At 46.4% G+C, this 18955-nt stretch overlaps 1 protein-coding gene across 4 annotated transcripts in view; it reads left to right on the forward strand.

The window, feature by feature from the left end:
• The window catches only part of AUTS2 (activator of transcription and developmental regulator AUTS2), a 734101-nt gene that overhangs the window by 251834 nt on the left and 463312 nt on the right, over window positions 1–18955 (forward strand). For all 4 annotated transcript variants that reach the window (XM_088657874.1, XM_088657876.1, XM_060283030.2 and 1 more), the window contains exon 3: window positions 12927–13028. In XM_088657874.1, coding sequence (XP_088514000.1) covers window positions 12927–13028 — 102 coding nt within the window. The remainder of the gene's footprint in view (window positions 1–12926; window positions 13029–18955) is intronic.

Genomic DNA, 18955 nt, shown 5'->3' on the forward strand with positions numbered 1-18955 from the left:
TTGGAACTGGGCAAAGCAGCATCAAAAGTCACTTCTGAGCATGCTCCGCCCAGTTCCAAAATGGCGATAGCGCTACTTCCGGTCTGCTACTTCCGGCCCGGTCCCTTATTTCTCCGACAGCAACTTGGCAGGTATGAGATGTGGACCTGCATATCGGTGCATGCATGCACATGTCAGGCCATGCTTTTAACATATTACAAGACAAATTTGTTTTCTTTACCCCAAAGAGAAAACATTCTGGTCTACTTTTAAATCAGTTGAGTTCAGGCTACTGTATAGCAAATTAATCCAACTTGCAAACCAAGAGAGTAGAATGTGGAATAATGTACATTAGAGCGGTTCATAAAGACCTTTTTTTAAAAAAAAAAAATGCTTGCTCCAAAGGTCTTATCTTACTACAGTAGAGATTATATAGCTATATCTGAAATTTCATGCATATCAGTTAATATATTGACCCTCCTCCATGAAAATAGCTGTTTACTTGGGCGTTTGCCTATGTCGTGAAGGCTGAAATTTCAATTCAGTGAAACAGGGTCAAGATATTAACTGAAATACATGAAATTTCAGATATAGCTATATAATCCCTAGTGTAGTAAGAGCAGCCATTTTCAAAAAAAAAAGGTTTTTATGAACCACCCTAATGTACATGGACGAAGGGTCATTCTAGACTCTGGACAATGATAATGTACCCCCCCACTCTTTACTTCTTGTTGTGGGGGAGGAAGGGAAAGGAGAATGTTAGCCTATTTGAGACTCCTTAAAGGAAAAGGGTAAAGGGACCCCTGACCATTAGGTCCAGTCGTGACCGACTCTGGGGTTGCGGTGCTCACCTCATGTTATTGGCTGAGGGAGCTGGCGTGCAGCTTCCAGGTCATGTGGCCAGCATGACAAAGCCGCTTCTGGCGAACCAGAGCAGCACACGGAAACGCCGTTTACCTTCCCGCTTGGAGCGGTACCTATTTATCTACTTGCACTTTGATGTGCTTTTGAACTACTAGGTTGGCAGGAGTTGGGACCGAGCAACGAGAGCTCACTCCGTCACAGGGATTCGAACCGCCGACGTTCTGATCGGCAAGCCCTAGGATCTGTGGTTTAACCCACAGTGCCACCTGCGTCCCCATTGAGACTCCTTAGGCTAGTGATAAAGTGGGATATCAAATCCAAACTCCTCCTTCTCCTCCTCCTTCTTCTTCCCCCAGTTCTCATTCTGCTGAGTGGTGATGTCAGGGACTGTGCTGAGGAGGGCTGCATTGAGGAGGGATGGTGAGAGCTCAGAGGGTACAAGCTCAGATTACAAGATGCAGGCGTGACATAGATGAATAGGGACAGAGGGGAGTGTGATCCTTAATTGGGGGAACCACCGTTTCTGGGAGGTGTGTTCTTTGTTCTCTAGCTGTGATTATTAAAGAATTCTAAATGGTAGGACGTTCCTTTGTTTGATCTCCTTATCTACTGCCATGGGGGCGAGGAAGCCAATTCCCCGAAGCCTGACAGGTATCCTGGATTCTTATACCCAAAGTCTTCCCTGATTGTACCACAGTGGTCATGTAGTTTCTCAGGCAGCAAACAAGGCTGCCTGGTGTCTTTGTTTCCCATGCAATGTCACAGAGGGTGTATGCAATGCCTTTGAGACCTGCTGCCCAAGCTCGGGCTGAGCCATCTTTGAGTCATCGCATGCTGTCTGATTCCAGGCAACCCCTCAGATGGATTCTTCTTTCATTCTGGTCGCCGTTCCTCATTTAAAGACGGTGGGATTGTGTGGCTTGTTTCCGGCAGCTCAAGGAAGCACTTTTGATATAACAGCTAGTTCCAAGTGCTGTTATCTTTGATGAGGAACACCACCCAATGCTCATGTCTCGCATGAGCAGAAAGATCATAAATCAGGTCATAAAATATAGGATTTTCGGTTGCCTTTGAAGAACGTCTAGTGCACATGGTATTCATCACAAAGTCTTAGCTGACTTTAGTTCCACCCCCTCCACCCAATACAAATTTTGGCTTCAGCTAAACTGAATTTAAGGGCCATTTCTGATATATTTACATCTCTCCCCCCCGCCCGCCACCCCAATCCCCACCCAAGAACCTAATAAAAAGAGACATGGCACCATTACAAGGGGTTAATCCATGCATTTCAAAAGGAAGACGTAATTAGGAACCGGGTCCCCTTCTGAAATCCCAGTTCTACATATACATCAAAGCCATCCGAGGGGTATATTTATGCCCCGTGGTATGGATGGTCTCTGGGAACGCTCGTGAAGTGCCCCGCTGATTGCTGATTGAAAACAGTTGTTAATTCTCTACTCCACTAAATTCCAAGTGGGGAAAAAAAAAAAAACTTTCCTTAACAAAGAACAGATTGGCGAGACCCAAGTCCTTACTGTGTGGAAATTAATGGCAGATGCCTAGGCTGATAGTTAAAATGTTTCATTAGATGCTAATGTCTTGCTGTGTTTTTAATTGTTCAGAAATTAGCCTCTAGAATATTAAAACCATCTGTTTGTTATCATGATGAAACAGAATACTTAAATAGTTATTAATTTTGTGGGGCTTGTCGACCCCCCCCCTCTCCCTGTCTACAAAACTTTGATCTGTTGAGATTTTGGGGGATGTTGGCAGCAGCAGAAGGAATACACACACACACACACACACACACACACACACACACACACACACCCGCCTTGATACCCAAAATATATTCCCTAGATGTGTACCACCCATATTTCCATGGCTGCTTTCTTTTGTAAATTATTGGTCACCAAGGACGAGCTGACATTTTTTAATGCATGTTGGGAAAGCGCTGGCGCTTGCTGAGCTTGTATAATGGTTGATTTAAGGTGTAATATGGGACATTTTCACATGCTGATGTTCTGTTTGGGGGTCCTGGTGGGCTAATTTAAAGATCAAATCTATCCACTGCTTGGGAAATGTTCATTGTTTATCTTCCGGTGAAGAATATTATGCATCTTTAGTGCTCGATAGGTATTCTATCGATGATCGTTTATTAGAGCAATGTAACCCGCCTCTCCTTTTCGTCTTGGTTTTGCTAATTATCAACTTCCTCTGCTATTTCTTTTTTGGCATTCAAAATTGGCTCACTGTCTTTTAGTGTATGGTTACGGTATTCTAAAGCAGTGCCTATTGGGGCATGTCGTTTGAGGGCAGGCATGCAGGCCGCTGCACAGCAGTAAATCTCCTGCTCTAGAATAGGCTAATAATAATAATAATAATAATAATAATAATAATAATAACATATTTCTTATACCCACACATCTGACTGGGTTGCCCCAGCCACTCTGCATGGTTTCCAGCAGAAGCAACAACAACATCTAGCATTAAAAGCTTCCTGAAATAAGGCTGCCTTCAGATGTCTTCTAAAAGTCCATACCTGCCAAGTCCCGGACTGCAGAATCCAGGACCGGCAGCCGTGTGACACCGGAAGTTGCGTAGACGCAACTTCCGGTGTCGCTTTGTGCATCTATGGGCACCAAAAATGGCCGCCACTGGCTTCGAAAGTCACATCTACGCATGCCCGGAAGTGCGTAGACACAACTTCCGGTGTCGCTCTGCCCATCTATGGGCACCAAAAATGGTCGCCGCCAACACCAGAAGTCGCGTCTACGCACTTCTGGACATGCATAGACGCGACTTTCGAAGCTGGCGCCAGCCATTTTCTGTGCCCATAGATGGGCAAATCAGGGGAAAAAAAGGCCGTCGGCAGGAGAATATAAGGGAGAATAACGGGAGACGACGTGATACGGGGGAACACCGGGAAAAGGTACGAAAAAACGGGGTTTCCTGGGGAAAACGGGGTACTTGGAAGCTATGAAAAGTCAGATAGTTGTTTATTTCCTTGACATCTGACGGGAGGGTGTCCGACAGGGCAGGTGCCACTACCAAGAAGGCCCTCTGCTGGGTTTCTTGTAAGTTCACTTTTCACAATGAGAGAAGGCCTTCGGTGCAGGACCTCAGTGTCCAGGCTGAACGATGGGGGTAGAGATGCTCCTTCAAGTATACAAGGCCGTTTAAGGCTTTAAAGGTCAGCACCAACACTTTGAATTGTGCTCGGAAACATACTGGGAGCCAATGTAGATCTTTTAGGACTGCTGTTATGTGTTCCCGGTAGTTGCTCCCAGTCACCAGTCTAGCAGCTGCATTCTGGATTAATTCTAGTTCCTGAATCATTTTCAAAGGTAGCCCCACGTAGAGCATATGAAGCCTAGGCCAAATATTATTTGACATACTGCGTAGACTCCACCCTTGCTATAGGGCAGGGGTCCCCAAACTTACCCGGCTTTGGTTTTTTTTTTTGGAAAAAATACAGTATTGGCAAAAAGCAGGCACAAAGTAATGTAAGCATGCCTGTTGGAAATTGCATAGTTTTGCTGCAACAACTGAAAGGAAAAAGGGCTTTAAGGCAACCCGCTAAGAGAGGTATGGAACTGAGTGCTTTCTGCAATTGCAACAAATGAAGAGTATTTTGGTGTACTTTAAAGGGTTGAATTGCAACAAAGTATAGGCTTCTCCTGACCCTTTGCATTCTAATGGCTGCACAGTGAGAAATATCACTGTTAAAATTACACCTTGCCAAGCACGTCATTGTATCAATCAGTCTCCCCTTGCTGTTTCGGTACTGCAGAATCGTAAGCAAAGAGCACCACAAGCCATCAAAGCTGATGAGATGAGCAAAGTTTGGCTCCTGCCTGATTCTCCCGCCTTTCAACTTTTCTACGTGAAATAAAATAAATAGAAACCTCCGTTTTCCAGTGCCAGAGTTTCAGCAGTTACCTCCTCTGCCTCTCTCTCTGTGTTGTATATACACACACACATCCCCATAGGCTGCAAAGGTCTGTTGATATATTAGTAGCAAGAATAGCATATATTAGTAGCAAGAGACTATCCAGGGAGGCAGTTAAACCCTCGGATGACAAGGGAGTCAAAGGTATGCTGAAGGAGGAAAACGGCTTAGGGAGCTGGGTATGTTTAGCCTGGAGAAGAGAAGGTTAAGGGGTGATATGATAGCCATGTTCAAATATATAAAAGGATGTCATATAGAGGAGGGAGAAAGGTTGTTTTCTGCTGCTCCAGAGAAGCGGACACAGAGCAATGGATTCAAACTACAAGAAAGAAGATTCCACCTAAACGTTAGGAAGAACTTCCTGACAGTAAGAGCTGTTCGGCAGTGGAATTTGCTGCCAAGAAGTGTGGTGTAGTCTCCTTCTTTGGAGGTCCTTAAGCAGAGGCTTAACAGCCATATGTCAAGAATGCTTTGAGGGTGTTTCCTGCTTGGCAGGGGGTTGGACTGGATGGCCCTTGTGGTCTCTTCCAACTCTATGATTCTATTATTCTATGAGGGTGCTTAGAAGCTTGTTGAATTATCTGCATCTGTTTTCAAAATGGAGGACATAGGGCACATCCCAGTGCCAGAACTATTTCAGGGGGAGAGTCTGAAACGATCAAGGGGATGAAGCAATCACAGTCGAACCTCTGGTTACGTAAACTTCGGGATGTGCGTGCGGCAAACCCAGAAGTATTTTACCAGGTTTCGCTGTGCATGCATGCGCAAAAGTGGTCTGTGCATGCGCAAAAGCGGTCCTCAGGTTGTGGAAACCTCGGGATCCGACCGGACCTCCAGAACGGATCCTGTCCTCAACCGGAGGTACCACTGTACCCTGTGAGGAAAGCTTGCAGTGTTTGGGACTTTTGAATTTAGAGAAAAGGCGAGTAAGACGTGACATGATGGTAGTTTATAAAATTATGCATGGCATGGAGAAAGTGGATTGCATTGCAGATAACATCAGTGTTGTGCGTTCGATCCATGTACGAGCCACTTGTCTATTCCTGCATTGCAGAGGGTGGACTAGATGATGATAATTAATTGAATTTATATACCACCCTGTAACTTGAGGTGCTTCTCCAACTCTACAATTTTATGATTCTGTGAACTTTTAGACAGCAAATGAAGCGGAATGTTTGGAAGATTCGGGGCAGAAAGAAAATTCTTCTTTCTGCATTGCACTGTTAAGTTGTGGAACTTGCTTTCACGGGAAGCAATGCTGGCAGCCAACATGGGAGGCTTTAAAAGTTTGGTGGGAGAACCACACTGCAAAATTAGAATAAGTGCGGATTTCAAAGGATAATTGTCTTTCGGCCAATGCATTCGTTTGGAAAGTGAGAGTTAGGGAGGTTCACCTGTAAATATGAAGTGAATTGCATTTCCTCCCCATTCCTGTTGTTGTTTAGTCGTTTACTTGTGTCCGACTCTTCGTGACCCCATGGACCATAGCACGCCAGGCACTCCTGTCTTGCACTGCCTCCCGCAGTTTGGTCAAACTCATGTTCGTAGCTTCGAGAACACTGTCCAACCATCTCGACGTCTGTCATCCCCTTCTCCTAGTGCCCTCAATCTTTCCCAACATCAGGGTCTTTTCCAAGGATTCTTCTCTTCTCATGAGGTGGCCAAAGTATTGGAGCCTCAGCTTCAGGATCTGTCCTTCTAGTGAGCACTCAGGGCTAATTTCCTTAAGAATGGATAGATTTGATCTTCTTGCAGTCCATGGGACTCTCAAGAGTCTCCTCCAGCACCATAATTCAAAAGCATCAATTCTTCGGCGATCAGCCTTCTTTATGGTCCAGCTCTCACTTCCATACATCACTACTGGGAAAACCATAGCTTTAACTATACGGACCTTTGTAGGCAAGGTGATGTCTCTGCTTTTTAAGATGCTGTCTAGGTTTGTCATTGCTTTTCTCCCAAGAAGCAGGCATCTTTTAATTTCGTGACTGCTGTCACCATCTGCAGTGATCAAGGAGCCCAAGAAAGTAAAATCTCTCACTGCCTCCATTTCTTCCCCTTCTATTTGCCAAGAGGTGATGGGACCAGTGGCCATGATCTTGGTTTTTTTGATGTTGAGCTTCAGACCATATTTTGTGCTCTCCTCTTTCACCCTCATTAAAAGGTTCTTAAATTCCTCCTCACTTTCTGCCATCAAGGTTGTAAGTGAGGCAACCAATTCTTTCTGTCAATCCACCCTCGTGCCAGGCAAACCTCCCATTCAGGGCAGCAGTGGGCAAGGATGCAAATGTAATCCCAATGCTGTGGAATACTATTTAAGCAGAGATTCAGCATGCACTCTGTGTGTGTGTGTGTGTGTGTGTGTGTGTGTGTGTGTGTGTGTGTGTTATCTTACTTCCAGGCATCACACGAAGACTATTTTTTTAAAATGCTTACAGACTGATGAAATTCTCTAAAGTGCCCTTTGATTAGCTAGTTGTTTGATGTTTGCTTTGCATGGTTTTATAATTTTTTCATGTTGTTGCACAGTGCCCTGATGCTTTGTGAAAAGGTGAAAAAATAAAAAATAAAATGGGGCCCCTGTGACCCTCCAAATCCTGTTGGTCTCCAGATCCCATCAGCCCCAGCCAGTGTGGCCAATGGTCAGAGGAGATGGGACTTGGACCCCAACAAAAATCTAGTGGACTCCAGATCCTGCCCGCCCCTTTCCCTGAATCAGATGGCACATCCAGGCCCAATCTAGATGGGTCATGGTCTGACTCAGTCAAAAAACTGTTTCCTCAGGGAAGAAAGATGGTGCTGGGATTCCCACAAACAAACAAACAAACAAAAGCTCAAGCAATGCAGGGAAAGATGGAATGGTGGGTATTGATCCATGGTCCCCCAATATATATATACGTATATATATTTAAAGAAGACATGCAAGAACAAAAGGAGGCTTTGTGGGCTGAGCTATTAACTTGAAAACATAATACTATTTTAAGCCATTTAGCTGTCTGGCCACATAAATTATTCAAGTTTCAGAAGCTTACAGTTGGCTTGCAAGGAGATAATTGGGAAGTTGCAACTGTAATGGCAAAAACAGGGCAGGATCAATCAGACCTGGAGATGTCTAATACCAACAAGGAGCAATTAAGCAGCTATCAAGAGCAATTGTGCTGATCGCCGGTGCCCTTTTAACATGGAGTGCCAAAGCGCAGAGAGCTTTTTGCAGTTTGTCAGGGGCTCCAGCTCCTCTGCTCACAGTTGCAGGAGGCTATTATGGGGAGAATATTTCCTGTATATTTGAATGCACTGAAGGGCAGAGAAGGCGTCTCAACTTCATGTGTAATTTGTGCATGTGTTTATGTGTCTTCTGCGGCAAGAACGTGAACATCCTGAGCAGGGGGGGAAATCAGTTATGGACATGATCCATTACGGTGGGATGACAAGCACTTATTAGTTTAGGCCAGGGGTCCCCAAACTAAGGCCCGGGGGCCCGGATGTGGCCCAACCGCCTTCTCAATCTGGCCCACGGACGGTCCGGGAATCAGCATGTTTTTACATGAGTGGAATGTGTCCTTTTATTTGAAATGCATCTCTAGGTTATTTGTGGGGCCTGCCTGGTGTTTTTACATGAGTAGAATGTGCCCTTTTATTTAAAATGCATCTCTGGGTTATTTGTGGGGCCTGCCTGGTGTTTTTACATGAGTAGAATGTGTCCTTTTATTTAAAATGCACCTCTGGGTTATTTGTGGGGCCTGCCTGGTGTTTTTACATGAGTAGAATGTGCCCTTTTATTTAAAATGCACCTCTGGGTTATTTGTGGGGCCTGCCTGGTGTTTTTACATGAGTAGAATGTGTCCTTTTATTTGAAATGCATCTCTAGGTTATTTGTGGGGCCTGCCTGGTGTTTTTACATGAGTAGAATGTGCCCTTTTATTTAAAATGCACCTCTGGGTTATTTGTGGGGCATAGGAATTCGTACATATTTTTTCCCCAAAATATAGTCCGCCCCCCCCCAAGGTCTGAGGGACAGTGGACCGGCCCTCTGCTGAAAAAGTTTGCTGACCCCTGGTTTAGGCATTCAAAGGATATATCAGGTTAGCTTACAAATCGTGCCGGAGGTTGTGATTTCCCAGTCTCATGCGATCAGGGGCTCCTTGTCCTGGCTCCCAGACAATGCATGCAAAGCCTATTACTTGTAAGTAAGGAGGAGAACTTCATTCAGGCAAGTAATGGAATAGGTTTAGCAGCAGACACAGTGCTCAGGTGACACAGTTCAGAAGCAGGCCAAGAAGTTTGGGACTTGAAAGGGGAAATGAAAATGTCCCAACAAGTTTACCATCCCATCCTGCCTGCTTTTAAAGATTAGGCATGGCATGTTTCCTCAGGGGACTCTCTTGCCTTATCATTGTGTCTGGCTGGTGGGTTTTCTACTACCTGCAAAGGCTGCTGCCTCCTGCTCAGGGTCCCCATTTTGCTTATCAAAGCCCTAACCCACCAGCCTTCACTCAGGCTTTTTTGGTCCACAGGAAGTTCAGAAAGGAGAGCCAGCGTCCCTGCTCCCCCTCCAAAAGGAGTGGAAAGGGGAGATCCCCCTTCTTCAACCCAGGTTCCCACCATTGAGCCCGCTCCTCTGTTTCTGCCTTATCCTGCATCAGATCCTGCCATCCCAAGCAAATCCTGACCATGCTGTGGGGCTGTCAGGGGACCCTGGGAGGGGAGCGAGTTTGCCCAGGGACAGGAACGAAGGGGACCAGCCGAGCAAGAGGAGGGCTGGATGGAGTGCAAGCCGGAAGGCAGTGCAAGGGCTCTGAGCGAGGTGGAGGGGTCTAGGGATGCTACCGATGCGCGTGCGGGAGAGGAGGTGTCCGAAGGGGAGGTATCGGAAGTGGGGGAATTGAGGAGGCTGTTTAGCAGTTTGGGGGAGAGGTCTGGCCCCGCTCCCTCCCCTGAGGTCCATAGATGGAAAAAGCGTCAGGAGCAAAGAAGGAAACGAGGCGAGCCGAGGCTGTTTTGCTGGCGTAGATCGAGACGCGCGCCAGTTCCGGATTCTGACTCGGAATAGGCGGTCATGTCTTTCTGAACTCTGAACTGTACATATGTGGTCTTTGATCCAACCATAGTGGTGATTTGATCCAACCATAGGGTGACAAGAGTCCCATGAGTGAGCTCATCCTACCTTGTTTTTAAATTCTTGGCAAGGGGGGCATACCAACTGTTGGGAACCTTCTGACAGTAAGAGCTATTCAACAGTTGAATGGACTCATTGAGGTTTTTTTTTTATAGAGAGCTTTAATAGACATCTGCCAGGGATTCTTTAGCTATGATTAGTACATTGCAGGGGGTCGAAATAGATGGCACTTGAGGTCCCTTCCAGTTCTACAATCTTATGGTTTTATGACATCTCCATACCTTCCATTTGGTTACGAACTTTCTGCCTTACCTGGGTACAGTGGTATCTCGGTTTACAAACACAATTGGTTCCGGAAGTCCGTACTTAACTTGAAGCGTACTCAACCTGAAGCGATCTTTCCCATTGAAAGTAATGGAAAGTGGATTAATCTGTTCCAGACAGGTCCGCGGAGTATTCAACCTGAAGCGTACTTAACCCGAGGTATGAGTGTAATTGGTTCCGGAAGTCTATACTTAACCTGAAGCGTACTTAACCTGAAGCGAACTTTCCCATTGAAAGTGATGGAAAGTGGATTAATCCGTTCCAGACGGGTCCGTGGAGTACTCAACCTGAAGTGTACTTAACCCGAGGTATGAGTGTAATTGGTTCCGGAAGTCCGTACTTAACCTGAAGCGAACTTTCCCATTGAAAGTAATGCAAAGTGGATTAATCCGTTCCAGACAGTTCCGCGGAGTACTTAAACTGGAAATACTCAAACTGAGGCGTACGTAAACCGAGGTATGACTGTACCTTGGAATCTGGACTTTTTCACTTCCCACTTGCTACTGAGCCTGTACCATGATCAGCCTCAATAAATATCTCTTATTTCTTACAAGTAAGAGATGCTGTCATTGGCTTAGTGATGGGAGTCTGACAGGACCAGACCAATGCTAATCAAATCAATAGTATCCAGGCTAGTGGCTTGTTTGTCCCCCCCCCCCCGCCACCGTTGCTTTGTTTGTTTTACACTTGGCTGCTTGGTCAATGGGTCCATCTGCCATTGGGGATCTGATCTCATTAGGTTGTCAACCAGCTTTAAAACCGAGTAAGGAAACGTTTGATCATTGTTGGTGTTGCTTTCTGCCAACGACCTAACAAAACTCCCGTCACCCCGAGGCTCAGCAGAGGCTGGGGGGATATTCTCTGCACAACTTTCACCTATTAGTCAGTGCTCAGCCAGGCTCTTTTTAAAATTTCCTTCCCCTGGGTGGTGGTTCCAGCTGGTTAGAGGGAAACAAGTGAATCTCAGCAGGTGTCCATTTTTTCTCAATGCAATTTTCATGGAAGCTGGAGGACTGAGACATCTTAAGCCCAGGACTTTGGAGGAGCAAAGCAAATGGTTCAGAGACAAAACAAACCCAGAAAGGAGACCTGCTCCAATGGATGTCTGTCTCTGTTTTCTTTTTCCAGTGCCTGACTACTGAGGGTTCCTTTCCGTTTTATTTTATTTTTTTAATAAAGTTTCAAACTTAAGGCCATCCCACTCACTGCTGTGACTGAGACAGTTGCCTGTCTTTTTTAATAAAGTTTCAAACTTAAGGCCATCCCACTCACTGCTGTGACTGAGACAGTTGCCTCAGGTGGCAGACTGGGGGCAGTTGTGGAGGATGCCACATCTGAGGAACCTCAACATCTGCCCACCTGTGGAGGCTCACCTCCTCCTCCTCTGCTTCTCTGCATAGCTCTGAAGACCCCGAGGAGTGCACTGTTCACCATTGCCTGGAAAGAGCCATGTTGTTGCTGCCACCACTTGTTCCTTTTCTCTCTCCTACTGTCTTTAGCGTACCAGGGCTTCCCTGGGCCACTTAGAATCATAGAATCATAGAGTTGGAAGAGACCACAAGGGCCATCCAGTCCAACCCCCTGCCAAGCAGGAAACGTTGTTGTTGTTGAAGGGGGAGAAGGAAAAGGGTGCCATCTTGGGTTGGTTCTGTTCAAACTAATTTGCATTCATTTGCTCTCTCATAAATGCTTCTGTTTACATTGCAAGACTGTTATCTAGGGCTTAGTAATTGTGAATAGACTTCAGTTCCATAGTGACATACCCCATGTAGTGACTTGGTTACGGTGTGCAAGAGCTGGCACAGGCAGGATTCCCTTATTTGTGTCAGCGCTTAGCCAATAGTTAAACATGGAACAGGAGCCAGGTCCTGACCATCATGAGCTATACAAACATAAAAAGGGCCTTTCTCAGCCAGGCTCAAACTGCTTGCACAGTGGCCCAACAGAAGAGCCCAAGTTCAACAACACTCTCTTCACCTGTGATATTCAGCAGCTGGTGTTCAGTAGCATACTGCTTCTGACAGTGGAGGGGGAATGTAGCCACTGTGAGTCTTAACCTCTGTGAATTTATCTAATCCTCTTTTGCTGGCCGCTACGACATCTTGTGGCAGCAAATTCCATAGTTTCATTCTACTATGCTGTGTGAAGTAGTGCTTCCTTTTGTCTGTCCTGATTGTACAGTGGTGCCTCGCAAGACGAGTTTAATTCGTTCCGCCTGTCAATTGGTTTTGCAAAAAATTCGTCTTGCGAATCGCGGTTTCCCATAGGAATGCATTGAAATTTCTTTTTTTGCCCATTAATTAAATTTCAATGCATTCCTAAGGGAAACCGTGATTCGTCTTGCGAGTCACCATCAGATCGCAAGACTCATTCGTCTTGCGAAAAAATCGTCTTGCGAGGTACCACTGTATAGCTTTATCCTCCATTAATCCATGCCTAGTCCTCTTTTAGAGACACCCAAGGTGTTGTCCATCACTTGGTGATACTGGTGGCAGGACATGGACCACAATTCCAGCATGTTGCGCATGTGTGGAAGGAAGCAGGCTAGGGGGAAGGCAGTTTTGTGTGTTCAGTCACATATGCCCAGTTGGTTGCCTTTGCACTTTTGACTTTGTACATTTTCCACACCTGGTTGATGCCTTCAACGTGAGATCCTGAGACGAGATGCAAACTTTGAATTCTCTTGTTCCACAGCTCAAGCCAGGCCAGAACAGCTGCCGGGACAGTGACAGCGAAAGTGCGAGTGGAGAGTCGAAAGGGTTCCAGCGGAGCAGTTCTCGAGAGAGACTCAGCGATGTAAGTGCAACTCATTTTCGGGCACCACCTTATCTCTTGCTTTTGTTAATAAAATAATAATAATAATAATAATAATAATAATAATAATAATTACTCTGGGCGGCTAATAATAATAATAATAATAATAATTTAAAAAGTGATATCTAAAAGTCAGATAGTTGCTTATTTCCTTGACATCTGATGGGAGGGCGTTCCACAGGGTGGGCCCCACTGCTAAGAAGGCCCTCTGCCTGGTTCTGTGTAACCTTACTTCTTGCAGTGAGGGAACCACCAGAAGGCCCTCGGAGCTGGACCTCAGTGTCTGGGCTGAACGATGGGGTGGAGACGCTCCTTGGGGTATACTGGGCAGAGGCCATTTCAGTGGAGGTTGCAATATTGTGGGGCACTGCCCCACCAACCAATGTCTGCCTTCAGCCAGCACCCTTTCCTGCCTCCTTACTTACAGCCAGGTGGTAAAACTGCCTTTCAGCTTCCTAATGCTTACCTCAGTGTCACTCTTGTAGAGAGCAGATGAGGTCAAAACTAGCATCAGTTGTCTCTGCCTCTCCTTGGCCTTAGCGCCACCTACTGTTGGGCTCCCTGCCTTCCACCCTGCCAGCTCTGATGGGCACCAGCTATCCCTGTTTCGTTTCTATGACTACTGCTTCTAGTATGGAAAGTAGACAAGCTAAGGGCATCTGTTTTTGCTAAAGATTGTTGACTTGGCCTCTGATTCATCTTCTGAACATTTACACAAATTAGCGGCTGAAGCAGCGCTGGCTTCAGAATTCTGGGGGCTCCAGACCTAAAGCTGCAGTCCTTGGCGCTTGCTTCTGAAGACAGGTATTGACCGGTTGATGCTGTGAGCAGATGTGTGACTTTCTTATGTTTACATTGTTTGCCATTTCAAGTTTTCTCCATTTTGAACCATTGCTTTACACGTGTGCAATGGCTTAAATTCTCATTGTTCCTCTTTCAAACATGCAAACCAGACCTTTTGCACATGGCTCTTGAATTTCTGCCCTTTGAAAACTTCCTACTGGGCTGAGTTCCAAGGTGCTGGCTTGGGTGTAAAGGGACCCCTGACCATTAGGTCCAGTCGTAACTGACTCTGGGGTTGCGCGATCATCTCACATTATTGGCCGAGGGAGCCAGCGTACAGCTTCCAGGTCATGTGGCCAGCATGACAAAGCCGCTTCTGGCGAACCAGAACAGCGCACAGAAACACCATTTACCTTCCCACTGGAGCGGTACCTATTTATCTACTTGCATTTTGATGTGCTTTCGAACTGCTAGGTTGGCAGGAGCTGGGACCAAGCTGGGACCAAGCAACAGGAGCTCACCCCGTCACAGGGATTCGAATCGCCGACCTTCTGATCAGCAAGCCCTAGGATCAGTGGTTTAGCCCACAGTGCCACCTGCGTCCTCTGGCTTGGGTGTATACAACCCTATTATACAGCTTGGGACCAGGATACCTGAAATATTGTCTCTCCCCTTATATACCCATTTAATCACTGCATTCTGAAAATATCAATGTATAATACAACTGCAAATACTTGGCAATCATTATTAATTGATTCTATGCAATTTCTCACACCCACCCCCACACATTATTTTCCAATCAAAACTAAATTGTATCAATGCAGCCAAAATATCTTTTGAATCCCCAAGTCATGTGAAAACTTTTTCACAACCCCTCATTTTTGGAATTTGAAAGGTGAAAAATTCAACACACCCTAAGTTTGGATTGTTTCTGCCTTTTATCTAAGCCAGGCTCCACATATTTTAACTCTCCGTATGTCCAATATTCTATTATTTTGATGTATTTTACCAGGTTTGCGACTGTATAATAGCATTTCCTGTTGGCCTCCACCATAGTATGTGGCCCCCAAGAAATTCACCAGAAGCAAATGAGGTCCTCAACTAGATGAACCTTGGTTCTGGTCTATAAGGCTTTTCTTCACTGGTTTATGCACTGCAAACAGTGAAGGCTGGCCCATCAGGTCACTGCCTTAGCAGCCTCAGTCTGCTCTTAGCTGGCAACCACCTGCCCTGCCTTCTTCCTTACTGCTAGTCCAGAGGGTGGCCCTGGCTGGAGGAGGATGGGCACTAAACTAGAATCAGTTGACTCTGCCTGTCATTTGCTCAATGGCCTCCTTGCCTTTCTCCCTACCAGACCCAATGGGCACCAGCCACTACTGAACACAATAAAACTGGCACATTTCACAGAAATCATAGAATTGCAGAGTTTAGAATACAGGAATCATGGGCGTACCCAGGATCAAAACTAGGGGGGGGGCAAGGGGAGGGGCCAAGGCACGGAAGGGGAGGGGCCACAAAGTGGGCGGGAACAGCGAACTCGCGCTCCGCCGGGCTGTGCCCCTCCCTAGCAGCAGGGCTGGTGGGCGGAGGCGGAGCCCAGCCCAGCGGAGCGCGAGTTCAGCGTTCCTGCTCGCCGCGCCGCGCTCCCTGGTTCCCCGCCGCGCTTGGCCTTGCCAGAGGGCGTGACGGGGAGCTGGAGGGAGGGTGCGGCGCGGTGCGGCGGGAATGGCGAACTCTCGCTCCGCCGAGCTGTGCTCCGCCTCTGCCCACCAGCCCTGCTTCTAGAGTAGGGCAGCTGCCCTAACTTGCCGCATGGTGGGTACGCCCTTGACAGGAATCACAGCTAAAGAAACCCTGACCATCCATCCTCTGCTTGAAGACCTCCAAAGAACGAGACTCCAGCATCTTCTGATGGTGAACAGCTCTTACTTTCAAGAAGTTCTTCCTCATGATGCCTTAGCTCACATGTGTAGGCTATAATACCACACAGATGAACACTTAAAAGCAAAAAATAACAGCTCAGCTGGACTTTTCTTTCTCCTGGTTTGGGGTCACCTAATCCTAGACGTTGGCCGAGAGGCTGTAATTCCGTTTTGAGCCAATAAGATTGCAGCCAACTGGCATTCCTATGTATGAGGACATGGAAACAGCCATGCAGACAAAACCATCTATTTTTTTTTCTAAATAAAGAAATATTTCATGAGAGGTACCAAAGATAAGCTGAGAAAGTGGATCATTTTTCTGACAAAACTGAAAACAAAAGTTTGGGACTCGAGTGGTTTTGGCTCAGCATTCATCTCAGCAGCCGGAGCTTTGGAAATGCCCAAGTTCTGGAGACTTTTGTTAAAATCACAAGAACTGACAGCCCTGGGATAAATGGGGTGTGGGTAATTGTAATCCATCCCCACCAAGGAAAAACCTGATCTGTCAAAAAAGCTTGGCACCATCTCCGCTAATAACAATCCTTCACACACTTTGCTAACATAGCAGTAATTTAAGCATGCCTTTCCTCCGAAGCCTCACAATCTCCAGCTTGCTGGTGAATTTGACTGAGAGACATAACAAGCACGCGAGCAGATAAATATCTTGCTAGCCAAACTTGTGGTGGCCTCCAGCCTTTTTGTCAGATTCTTTTCGTTATGAAAAGTAAATAGTCTTCTACATTTTCCTCCAGCTCAATCAAATGAAGAAATATTGTCTGCATTTCTTAGCAACATTTTGTGAGGTTTCCAACTTGTTGTAGGAACAACAAAAATCCCGTCTTCAGCCGGGATTCAGAAATGGTTTCTGTTTGGTGAGCCTTCCTGGGATGAGAGATGGCCCACCGGTTGACTCCTAATAAAAAGGGGGAGATGGGAATTTTGCTAAAGAATATGCAAAGAGCAGTGTTTGTTAATTGAGAGTTATTAGGGAGAGGGATTGTCTGCCTTTGAGGGATGTGTGGGATGAAGGAGCACTTACGATCCTTTATATCAGGGACGGCCAACTCCCAAGAGACTGCAATCTACTCACAGAGTTAAAAACTGGCAGTGATCTACCCCCTTTTGGGGGGTTCAGGTCAAAGTTGTTGAGTTTTTCCAGGGAGGAGGTAAAACATTGAGCTCTTTTTAGGGGAGCCACAGTTGTTCAGCTTCTTTGGGGGGGGAGCCAATGATCTACCAGTGATCTACCGCAGACGTCCAGTGATCTACAGGTAGATCACGATCTACCTGTTGGACACGTCTGCTTTATATGACTGATCCTTTATATGGCTGGATTTGGGCCACATTCATACCATACATTTAAATCACCATGATAGCACTTTAAATGACCATTGCTTCCCCATAAAATCATGGGAAGTGTAGTTTGTTTAGGGTACTGAGAATTGTTTGGAGGCCCCTACTGCCCTCACAGAGCTAGAGTTCCCAGAGATCTAAGTGATGAGGATTGATGGTTAAACCATTCAGTGAATTGTAGCTCTGTGAGGGGAATGGGGAGGCTCCTAGCATTGTTAACAAACTACAGTTCCCAGGATTCTTTGGAGGACGCCATGGCTGTTGTTTCAGCAACCTCTGGTGGGCCAAAGGTTCTCCACATCTGTCTTCCATTGTGGGTGGTCTTGTTTGAAGCCAACCCACAGACGATCTTGTTCCTCTCACTAGTGGCAGAGGTCATTGTGGGTGGTCTTGTTTGAAGCCAACCCACAGATGATCTTGTTCCTCTCACTAGTGGCAGAGGTCAGCTTTGGCTTCCCCACACACCTGCAACCTGAGCGCAAAGGCCAGTCTGAGTCAGGTATTCTTCAAAGCTGTCTACAGCCACTCCTCAAGTCAGTAGCTGAGGTCACATTGCCCTGATGTTCTTCCTGGGAGAGTCAGGTTGCAGCCTTTGTTCTTGTGGTTGATGACCCAGTGACATAGCCCCAAACGTGTCCTGTTGCCGAGCAAGCAGGGACTAGCTAAGTCCCCGAGGAACTCTTGCCTGAGAACAGAATCCACATACAAAGTCAGACAGTCCAGAGGTAAGGGATTCCAGATTGTCACAGGGCCAGGGATGCAGTCCAGAAGTCAGGGAATCCAGATGGAGATCAGGAAGCAGCAAGGTAGGGCCAGGAACTACAGGCGTTGTTTCCAGCATCTGACTGCTGCTGAGAGCTCTGTTTTAAGAAAGCCAGAGCCATCTGGTTCTCAACAGTGCCTTCTCCTCTGTGAAGACTGATGGAGTGACTTCTCCCCCTTTAGGTTGCTGTTCATCAGGTGAAGCTAACTCCTGGCCCATGACACCCAGACTAAGAAACTTAGGTTGCAATAAGAAACCCAGGTAGAGTAAGAAGAAGCAATTCTAACAATAAATACCCAGCAATGCCCTTCAGCTCTCTATATTGGACAAACAGGCCAAACCCTACGCCAAAGGATAAATGGACATAAATCTGACATCAGGAATCACAAGACAGAGAAACCAGTTGGAGAACACTTCAGTCTCCCAGGACATTCTATACAAGATCTCAAAGTAGCTGTCTTATTATAAAGACCTGGCCTGAACAAAGACATTGGATTCTTATCTCATTATACATGATAAAGCTATCTTTAGCCATCTCACCCCTTGCTTTTTCCGGTAAGACAAATTGCAGTTGTTAACAGTCATCAACGAGTTTCCACACCTATCAGTCAAACACCCATCCCCACCACCCTCCTGAGAATACCCCTACCCACCCTCACACTATATATATAAGGGTCTGGAGACTTCTGTTTCAGTGTATCTGAAGAAGTGTGCATGCAAACGAAAGCTCATACCAATGACAAACTTAGTTGGTCTCTAAGGTGCTACTGGAAGGAATAAATACCCAGTTGGCTGAAAACCTCACGAGCTGGCAAAGACTGTGGCTGTGTTTCCACCATTGATTGGTGACAGCTGTGGAGGCAAAGTCAATCTTCCTAAGTGGGTGAAGATGAGGATCGGAGGAATAATGGCTTCCAAACAAGCCTCCTTGTGTTAAGGGAGGCACAGGCTGAGAAAAAAGGCACAAACACAGTGGAGGAACTCCGACTGCATTCTCCGAGACGTCTCACAGAGCAAGCCTTAGATGGGTCATGGTTCTGATCAAATATAGATTTGACACCCCCCCCCCCCCGGTCCCCTCGCCTGTA

The sequence above is a fragment of the Zootoca vivipara genome, chromosome 14 (genome assembly GCF_965207765.1).
Source record: "Zootoca vivipara chromosome 14, rZooViv2.hap1.1, whole genome shotgun sequence".
NCBI classification, from domain to species: domain Eukaryota; kingdom Metazoa; phylum Chordata; class Lepidosauria; order Squamata; family Lacertidae; genus Zootoca; species Zootoca vivipara.